This window comes from Nyctereutes procyonoides, unplaced genomic scaffold, assembly GCF_905146905.1.
Source record: "Nyctereutes procyonoides isolate TBG_1078 unplaced genomic scaffold, NYPRO_anot_genome, whole genome shotgun sequence".
NCBI lineage: Eukaryota > Metazoa > Chordata > Mammalia > Carnivora > Canidae > Nyctereutes > Nyctereutes procyonoides.
In genome coordinates this window covers 54,667,929-54,677,921 of record NW_026575051.1, presented here as the reverse complement: position 1 = coordinate 54,677,921, position 9,993 = coordinate 54,667,929, and the positions used below count along the sequence as shown (strand labels likewise).

The 9,993-nt window shown below is 34.4% G+C and overlaps 1 protein-coding gene across 1 annotated transcript; it reads left to right on the top strand.

The window, feature by feature from the left end:
- Positions 1-622: 622 nt before the first annotated feature.
- Positions 623-1,721, top strand: LOC129513061 (heterogeneous nuclear ribonucleoprotein A1-like). Its single transcript, XM_055330738.1, has 2 exons — positions 623-946; positions 1,140-1,721. Exons 1-2 carry the CDS (start codon positions 623-625, stop codon positions 1,719-1,721), a joined length of 906 nt encoding a protein of 301 aa, XP_055186713.1.
- Positions 1,722-9,993: the final 8,272 nt, after the last annotated feature.

The window sequence follows — 9,993 nt, the reverse complement described above, 5'->3', positions numbered from 1 at the left end:
ACCTCCCTCTGTTCAAGGCTTATTAAAGCATACGAAGCCATGAGTATTGGAGCAATACAGATTTCATCTTCTGTGAAATGTCTCCTGATTTCCATCTTTCCACCATGTCTGGGAAGGGATGATCATGGAGACCCAGGATCAACTCCCTGCTGGAGCCTGTTTCTCCCTCTGCCTGTGTCTCTGCCTCTCTCTCTCTCTCTCTCTCTCTGTGTCTCTATGAATAAATAAAATCTTATAAAATAAAATAAAATAAAATAAAATACAAAATAGTTTCAGATAAATTTTACTTTTTACCACTGAATTAGCCATTGAATTTCATTATTCAGAGAAAAAAAATGTGATCCTTTAATTTTATGATAAATTATGGCAAACAAAGACATTATAAAAATAACTATCTTAATACAATTTTGAAATATGTACCAAGCTTACAGCAAATTGCAAATGTTAAACCAGAAAGGGCCAAAAATTTTCAACATAATATTCTCCACTAATTTTTGAAAGATCTCAACATTTGGGTACATTGAGAAAAATTCTTTAAGTAGATACGTTCATTAGATTACTGCTTTCTGCCCCTGGACGCCACTGAGTAAGCATCGTTAAAGTCTCCCCTCCCACCGCTGTCATGTCTAAGTCAGAGTCACCCAGAGAGCCCGAGCAGCTGCGGAAGCTCTTCATCAGAAGTTTGAGCTTTGAAACAACCGATGAAAGTCTGAGGAGCCATTTCGAGCAATGGGGAATGTTTGTGGACTGTGTGGTAATGAGAGATCCAGACACCAAGCGCTCCAGAGGCTTTGGGTTTGTCATGTATGCCACCGTGGAGGAGGTGGATGCAGCCATGAATGCAAGGCCACACAAGGTGGATGGAAGAGTTGTGGAACCAAAGAGGGCTGTCTCAAGAGAAGATTCTCAAAGACCTGGTGCCTACTTAATTGTGAGAAAGATTTTTGTTGGGGATCCCTGGGTGGCGCAGTGGTTTGGCGCCTGCCTTTGGCCCAGGGCGCGATCCTGGGGACCAGGGATCGAGTCCCACGTCGGGCTCCCGGTGCATGGAGCCTGCTTCTCCCTCTGCCTGTGTCTCTGCCTGTCTCTCTCTCTCTCTGTATGTCTATCATAAATAAATGAAAATTTAAAAAAAAAAGATTTTTGTTGGTGGCATTAAAGAAGACACTGAAGAACATCACCTAAGAGATTATTTTGAAGAGTATGGGAAAATTGAAGTGATTGAGATCATGACTGACCGAGGCAGTGGCAAAAAGAGAGGTTTTGCTTTTGTAACATTTGATGACCACGACTTTGTAGACAAGATTGTCATTCAAAAATACCATACTGTGAATGTCCACAACTGTGAAGTAAGGAAAGCCCTAGGGAAGCAAGAGATGGCTAGTGCTTCACCCAGCCAAAGAGGCCGAAGTGGTTCTGGAAACTTTGGTAGTGGTCGTGGAGGTGGTTTTGGCTGGAATGAGAACTTTGGTCATGGAGGGAACTTCAGTGGTCGAGGTAGCTTCGGTGGCAGTCAAGGTGCTGGTGAATATGGTGGCAGTGCGGATGGCTATAATGGATTTGGTAATGATGGAAGCAACTATGGAGGTGGCGGAAGCTATAACGATTTTGGCAATTACAACAATCAATCCTCAAATTTTGGACCCATGAAAGAAGGAAATTTTGGAGGCAGAAGATCTGGCCCCTATGGTGGTGGAGGCCAATACTTTGCCAAACCATGAAACCAAGGTGGCTCTGGCAGTTCCAGCAGCAGAAGAAGCTATGGCAGTGGCGGAAGGTTTTCATTATGCCCGGAAACAAAGCTTAGAAAGAGAGGAGAGCCGGAGAAGTGACAGGGAAGCTATAGGTTACAACAGATGTGTGATCTCAGCCAAGCACAGTGGTGGGAGGGCCTAGCTGCTACAAAGAAGACATGTTTTAGACAATACTCATGTGTATGGGCAAAAAAACTCAAGGACTGTATTTGTGACTAACTGTATAACAGGTTATTTTAGTTTCTGTTCTGTGGAAAGTGTAAAGCATTCCAACAAAGGGTTTTAATGTAGATTTTTTTTTTGCACCCAGCTGTTGATTGCTAAATGTAATAGTCTGATCATGACGCTGAATAAATGTGTCTTTTTAAATGTGTTGTGTAAAAGTCAGTCTACTCTGAAGCCATCTTGGTAAACTACCCCAAGAGTGTGAAGTTAGAATTCCTTCAGGGTGATTCCAGTTCCATTCAAAACTTATTTGCAACCTGCTTGGGCACAGAAGCCATTGTCTCCACAAACCTTGGTGTGGTTGAACTGACAGTTAATATGTTGTGACCTGGAGTTCACCGTTAAAAGGGTCAACCAAGCAAAGTCCTGGAGTTTATTTGGTTATTATGATTGTTGGCACATTCTATGCAATATATCTAAATAGAATTATAGTATCAGATAAAATTATAGAAGGGATTAAAGCTTGTATATCATCCATTATCATGTGTAATCAATAAACGATTTAATATTCTCTTGAAAAAAATTCTTTAAGTATATTCAACAAAGATAAATCTATAGGACAATCTACTAGGTGGTTGTAGAAAATAACAGTCATTAAGACACAACTTTCTATGCTGTCAAGTGAATTAAAGAAACATCTCACATGCTTGCAACTAGCTGTTAATAAGCTCTAGTTTCTTAGAAAATATATATTAGAAATAAAGAGAAAGTATAGTCCAGTAGTTCTGAGTTCAGGATTTGCAGTCAGTTGGGTTTGAATCTTTACTCTGCCAACTGCAGCTATGTGACCTTGAGCAAGCTAATTAACCTCTCCAAACCCTAGTTTCTCATTAAAAATGAAGCTTATAATTGAACCTGCTTTATAAAGTCATTGCAAAGATTAAATAGAATAATGTATGGAAAAGATCTTGTACTAGAGTTAAATAGTAACAATAAATGAAATATTATTGTTGCCGTAACTGTGAAGTGGCTGTAATTGGAATTAGGGTCACAGAAATTTAAGAATGTAAAGGATTTAGTGATAATTTAAAAACAAATCCCTTATTTTATAGTTGAGGAAACTAAAGTTTAGAACAACTGTGAATCTTCCTCAAGTTTGTTTATGCAGCAGGAGTTAAACTGGCAAAGCTTCCATATGTCTGGAATTGTAGCTCAGTGCTCTTCATACTCTTTCAGTAAAATGACTACTGTACTTCATTTTCTACATAATTAATTGTCCACAAACAAAACGGTTTTCACTTCCAGATTTTTTTCTTGTGATCTTTTATTGGATTGAAGAAAAGTAGTAGAAAATTAATAATCATGATATTTAGGCAAATACGTGAGAATTGTTTTGAATGCTTAAATTCACATCTTGTTTTTCATCATCCTTCTTACAATTCCCACCTCCTAAAACACTCGATCTCTTGTCAGCCAACTAGAACAAATTCCACCTAAGGTATTTTGCTCCCAGACAGGTCCACATGAATCCTCATTTAAGGATACTGTTCTAGGATCTATTCCTCTAGAGAAGAACCTCTAACCTGCAGTTCCTACTGGAGACACATCAACTGTCAGAATTTGACCACTTGCTCTGATTCTGGAGACTCTTCTACTACCTTTTGAACATCTTATTTACTTTAAATTGGTTCATAAAATGAAAAATTATATCTCAAAAAAATTTATTCTATGTGTATTAATACTTTAACTGGCATTATTTTAATATCATTTTTTGTCAATTTTTGGAAAATGCTTGTATTTATTTTTGTCTAGAGAGTGGTATTAAACAGTTGTATTTAAAAAAATAAACAGTTGTATTGAATTTAAGTGAGTAGGCTAATAGCTATCTGATAAACCTCTAATTACATACACTTCCATTTTTCTATTTAAATTACTGTATCCTTAGCAAAGCAATGCATAAATCAGATTCCCTTCCCCCCAATGGTTGAAATAGCTATGATATATTACATATTTCCTGGTTTAAATCAAATTGCTTATGTATTTCTGCATCTAGCTTTTTACTAAAAATTTTTTCATAAAGATTTCCCAAGTAATTATGATTTTAATGCCTGCATAATATTGCATGATATGGATTGCCATAATTAACTTTTCTTGTTTTGTGGGGCATTTAGATTGCTTCCAATAATATTTTGCTATTATAAATAATGTTTCAAGAAGTACTGCATATTTAAATAAATGTCTTTTTTATAATTCAGTTTCCTTAAAATAGCTTCATAGAAATATAATTACAAGGACAAAGAACATAAACATATAAAGTATATTGTTATTTTTGTCAAATATTACAAGTACCTCTCCTAAATCAATTAATCAAAAAAGGAAAAGAATATTTCTCACTGTGCTTTTTATTTGTATATCTTTCATTATTAATGAAGTTAAATATTCTTTATTTCATTAGCTATTTATGTTTCTAAATTAATGAATAATTTATAATTTATTATGAGCTGTGCTCGTTGAAATTTTTAAATTTTTCTTTAATTTCTGAGTTTTAATTATTTTTTAATATGCTTTAGTAATTTGTTCTGTCTAGCTATTTACTCATCTTTCTCCAAATTACCTTACCAAAGGTGGTTTGCTTATATGAATTTTAGGATAGATTCTTAAATTTCCTGAAGGTATCCTATTGAGATTTTGATTAAAATTAAGTGTAGAAAAAAATCTGATAGTAAATATTTTTTTTTTTCCAATCTTCCCATCAGGAACTTCTTTATTCATTCCATTAAACCAAGCAAAATATACTAGGTATCATTTATTTCTTGTTAAAGTGATTCTTAGTGAACATATTTCACAGTTGTTCCTATAAATGAAATCATTTTTCCACTGTAATTTCGAATTATTACTTGTGTATAGAAAATCTTAGGTTTATTTATGTTCTTATATCCAACCAGTTTGACTCAAAAAGTTTACTTTTCTTTCCTCCATAGTTTCTCCATATAGGAATGTTTTCTTTCAGCCTATGAACAAAATTTGCTGACTCATATACTCTTACAATGGTGAGAATAATAGTATGGAACAAATTTAGATAGCACTATAACTCAATTTAATAGAAAAATCTGTCTACAATTATATTTTTACCAAAGCATAGCTTTTCTCATTTCTTCACTAATAACTTAGCCCACTGAAATATAAACTGCATACCTAATATTGCTTAAATTGCTTTTTTAGTCTAATATTTATTTTCAGTGTATTCACATGCCAAGTGATATGATAGGAACAGATGGAAATAGCTTGCGATGTCACCAATGACTTCTCAATTATCAAATTAGTTAATTACTTCATTCACCAAAATCATTTGTTGAATTCCAATGAGCACTCTTCAGGTTTCTTCATTTTTTTAGGGGGGTGGGGAGCCCTATCTATTTGGTTATCTTACTCATCTTTCCACATTCTTCCATTGTATCTCTGACTGGTCTTCAGGGTACTATGATGGCTTATTTACTCATTGCTTAAATATTAGTATTACCATGAAGACTGATTTGTTTTTCATAATTCCTCTCTTCTCTTCTTTTTTAATATTTTCCCCTTGGGCAATCCAAGCTATTTCATAGCCTCAAATGTGACCTGTATATGGCTGACTTCCAAATTTATATACTAGCCATCATCTCTTTCCAGAACTGTATTTCTGATAACCTACTTGTCATTTCTAACTTAGATGTTTAAAGAAAATGTTTGATCAGTCCAAAATGGGATTATCTTTTCCTCAAAATCATTGTCTTGGTTGAAATTCTTTATTTTGTGTAATGGAATCATGGCAGTGATAATAATGATCTTCTACGATAATAATAATAATAATAATAATAATAATATCAAGGAGAAACATTTATTCAACATTTACAATATTCCAGGCACCATTTTAAGAGGACTGCATACATTAATTCATTAATCCTCACAAAAATCTGATGAGTTAAAAATAATTAGTATACTTGTTTTATAAGTTAAAAAATTAAGCACAAAGAGTTTGAGCAAATTGCCCAAGGTCACACTGATAAAATAAAAAGTGGTGAAACTAGCTTTAAAATCTCAATGCAAAGTCTGTTTTTATCTTTTATTATTTACTTATTTATTTTTAACTACAATTCTATGGTTCAAAGCTAAAAACATCAGAGTCATCCCTGAGTCATTCCTTCCTCTTACATCACTAAATCATTTACCAAGGCCTGTCAATTTGGTATCTTATATATACTTAGTCAATGTCCTTCTTATCACCTCTACTACTGCTTTATTTTTTCAAGTAACCATCAACTCTCAAAGAGTAGCAAAGACTTAAGATCTCTAATATTTTATTGCTTCAATGATTCCTTCAGCATAGCCAGACATGATACAATCATTCCTAATTTTAAAATCTTTCCTTAGCTTTTTGTTTCCTATAGAATAAAATTCAAACTCTTTGGCAAAGTACACAAGATCTTTTATATTCTAAAGTTGTTTTCTATTTCCAGACATATCCCACTTGCTCCTCAACTCTACTACAAACATATGCTCACAGTTGTACTGAATTATTTATCCTTACCTAAACATATATGTACATATGCATATGTATGTGTATATATGTGTGTATATATATGTGTGTGTGTATATATATATATATTCACAGCCTAATGGAAAAAAATACATACATATACACATATAACCCTAACCATTTGGCTAAGAATTTCTCAATGGAAAGATTGTATAGTATTCATTATATATTTTTTACCTTAAAATATATAATATCTCACACTTCACAGTTACTTGATGTGTTTTGGTTGAAAAGATGAATGAAGGAAGAATGCAATGAAGGAAGGACCTAAAAGCTTTAGGTAACCATATTTTATGGTCCCTGATGTTCATTAACCCAGATCAGCCTCTCTTACAACTGAAAGAGGATGTGTATGAAAGATGCAGGAATTGGGCAATTCTGGAATGTGTACCCTATACTCAGCCACCTTAAATACAGGCTAGAAGAGAAATGTTTTTGCTATTTTTATACTCTAAGTAATGTCATTATAAAGTAGTTCTGGAAATAAAGTATATATACTTGTATTAGTTATACAAAGATTTCTCCCATATGCTTTTAGCTTATAATTACTGGGGGTTTGCTTTCCATTCGAGGAAGCTGGTCTATGGAAGTTAAGTGGATTCCAAATTCACCATCATGGTTGGAACGTAGAAGAACTTGTTAAATTAAATTAGGAGAATGGTGGTCTCTTTTTACAGTAATTTAGGAGTGGTGATGGGTATAAATGACTACAGGTGACAATAAAGCTATCAGGATCAAATGATAACTGTGATTCAACAGGCCACACGTGTCAGGGACAATAGGCGTAGAAGCGATTGCTCTGCTTGTTAGAATCTCTATGCCTATGTTAAAATAATTTTGAGTATTATTCTCCTCAGTTATAGCCTTTATTTGAATTTCTACCCTACTGATCCTTTGAACATGCATTTTAATGTGAATCTTACTAAACCACTTTTAGGTAATAGATAGGGCATAAAATTATTCTAAGTGGAAAGAAAAAGAAACTAAAACTCAGCCAAATCAATTAACTTTCTTAATTATTTTCTTACTATAAGGTATTTATTGAACTAAACAAAATCATCACTCAAAAAATCAAGGTTATATAATTCTAAATAAGGTGGCAATGACCCAAGTCATTTAGCTGCACAAACATCTGGCAGGTGAAATGACAGCATCTAAATCATACATCAGCTATGATGAGAAAAATAAAATTTTTGGACTAGAACAGTTGCTTGATAAATGTATCCTACTTTTTGTTCAATGTTTACTTTTGATAAATGGCCAGACTTTGCCATGACTTTGCCTTGACATTTATCTCACAGTCAGTGGCCATTATCTTGTGACAACACTCTATTTCTTTCTGTTATCTTGCAACTTGTAAAGATTTCCAATCAATTTTGTAATTTATGACATACAAAGCCAAACTTTCAAATAAAGTATTTCAGGCATATGGTTTATAATTGAAATTAAAAAATAATAGACTTACAGCAGTTTTTGTGGCTGTTGTTTACATATATATTACATACGTACAGGAAAAATGTTGTGGAAAGCAAAGCAAACACTAACATTTTTAAAAATTCAAATTTCTTTAAATTGTATATAAATTCCTGAGAAGTTTTTAGACTTGGAGCTCAGAGGCACAACAATATTTTGCTCATTAACATACTGATCACATCCCATTTTATTAGATGGAGTAGCCACCATTGCCAATTCCTTAGAGTACTGAGCAAGTTGCCAGGAATATATAAGCATTGGCATTCCCCTCATTAAACATATTTTTTCCTTCCCTATGTTTTGCTACTCTTGTGGCAATAGGAATCTTCCCAGAGCACACTAGAAATGACAGAATTGCAAGGCAAATCATCTAAGAGAGTATTTTTTGTTTTTATAATTCGTTTTAAAACATTTCATCTGAGCAACGAGATAATGAATTGTACTAGTAACACCTGGACTAGTCCTCTATGTCCGATTTAATTGCTCTATTTTTATTTATTTTTATTTTTTTTAATAAATTAATTTTTATTGGTGTTCAATTTACCAACATACAGAACAACACCCAGTGCTCATCCCGTCAAGTGTCCCCCTCCGTGCCCGTCACCCATTCACCCCCACCCCCCTCCCTCCTCCCCTTCCACCACCCCTAGTTCATTTCCCAGAGTTAGAAGTCTTCATGTTCTGTCTCCCTTTCTGATATCTCCCACACATTTCTTCTCCCTTCCCCTATATTCCCCTTCACTACTATTCATATTCCCCAAATGAATGAGAACATACACTGTTTGTCCTTCTCCGATTGACTTACTTCACTCAGCATAATACCCTCCAGTTCCATCCACGTTGAAGCAAATGGTGGGTATTTGTCGTTTCTAATGGCTGAGTAATATTCCATTGTATACATAAACCACATCTTCTTTATCCATTCATCTTAATTGCTCTATTTTTAGATGAGGCAACTCAAACCTGGAACTTCTTTATAACTTTTCTAAGTCTACTTAGATTAAAAAAAAAACACTCATGTGATAATAATCTTTTCCATAAACACCTAAACCAATGTTCTATTGATCATTTTTCATAGAAGTTACATGGAATACTTGATAAAAATACAGACTTCTTGATTCTCCAAATCTGGGATGAGGCCAAGGAACCTACATTTTACAGTCTAGAATATTCTGATGTCTAGGGCATTCTGATGTAGCCAAACTAAGAACATATTTTGAGAACAGTTGTTCTATGCCCACATTTCTTCATAAATATATTGCCTTGATTACATACTAGATATCTCAATGATGTGATTTCATAGCCATTCAGCTTTAGGAATATCTAATGCAGATTGAAATGGAAAGGAGATGGAGGTGTGTGTGTGTGTGTGTGTGTGCGTGTGTGTGTGTACATGTTTGTTAAGGTGAAAACTAAAGAAGAATGCCTTTGGTAGGAACTTGGTCACAAATAAGCTGAAAGCATCATAGAATATTAATCAAACTGATTCAAGACCCAGACATTTTTATATATTATAACTACTTTTTGCATACATATTTTTTGGAATGTAGATAAGTGTGCATGCTGGGAGCCAATGAAAAGTTACTTCAAAGGGGAGACCTTATGCCAACTTCTCCCATAGGAGGTGAAAAGACTGCTAGAAGCTCCTTGCTATAATGATGCCATCCACATCTTCATTTTTTCATTGCCGTCCTTACCATGCACTCACGTGCCAGTTCCAGACCATTTGGACATTGCCAATAAGGGATGATCAATCCTCAAAGGAAACATGCGTCATTTTCCACATGATCCTGTATGATGCTTTCTGTGACCTCCATTCAGCACTCATCTCTAGCAGACAGGTGGTGCATTGGTGGTCATCTCTTAGAAAACTTGTTTTCCAGGGAGCTATGAGACCATAGTCAAATATCATGGTGATCACATTAATAGTGAGGTGCAGGATGAGTTCTCTGTCATAGACAGCAGGTATGAACCAGCAACTTCTTCAGTAGTGGATTACCCAAGCTAACAATAACATGAAGTAAT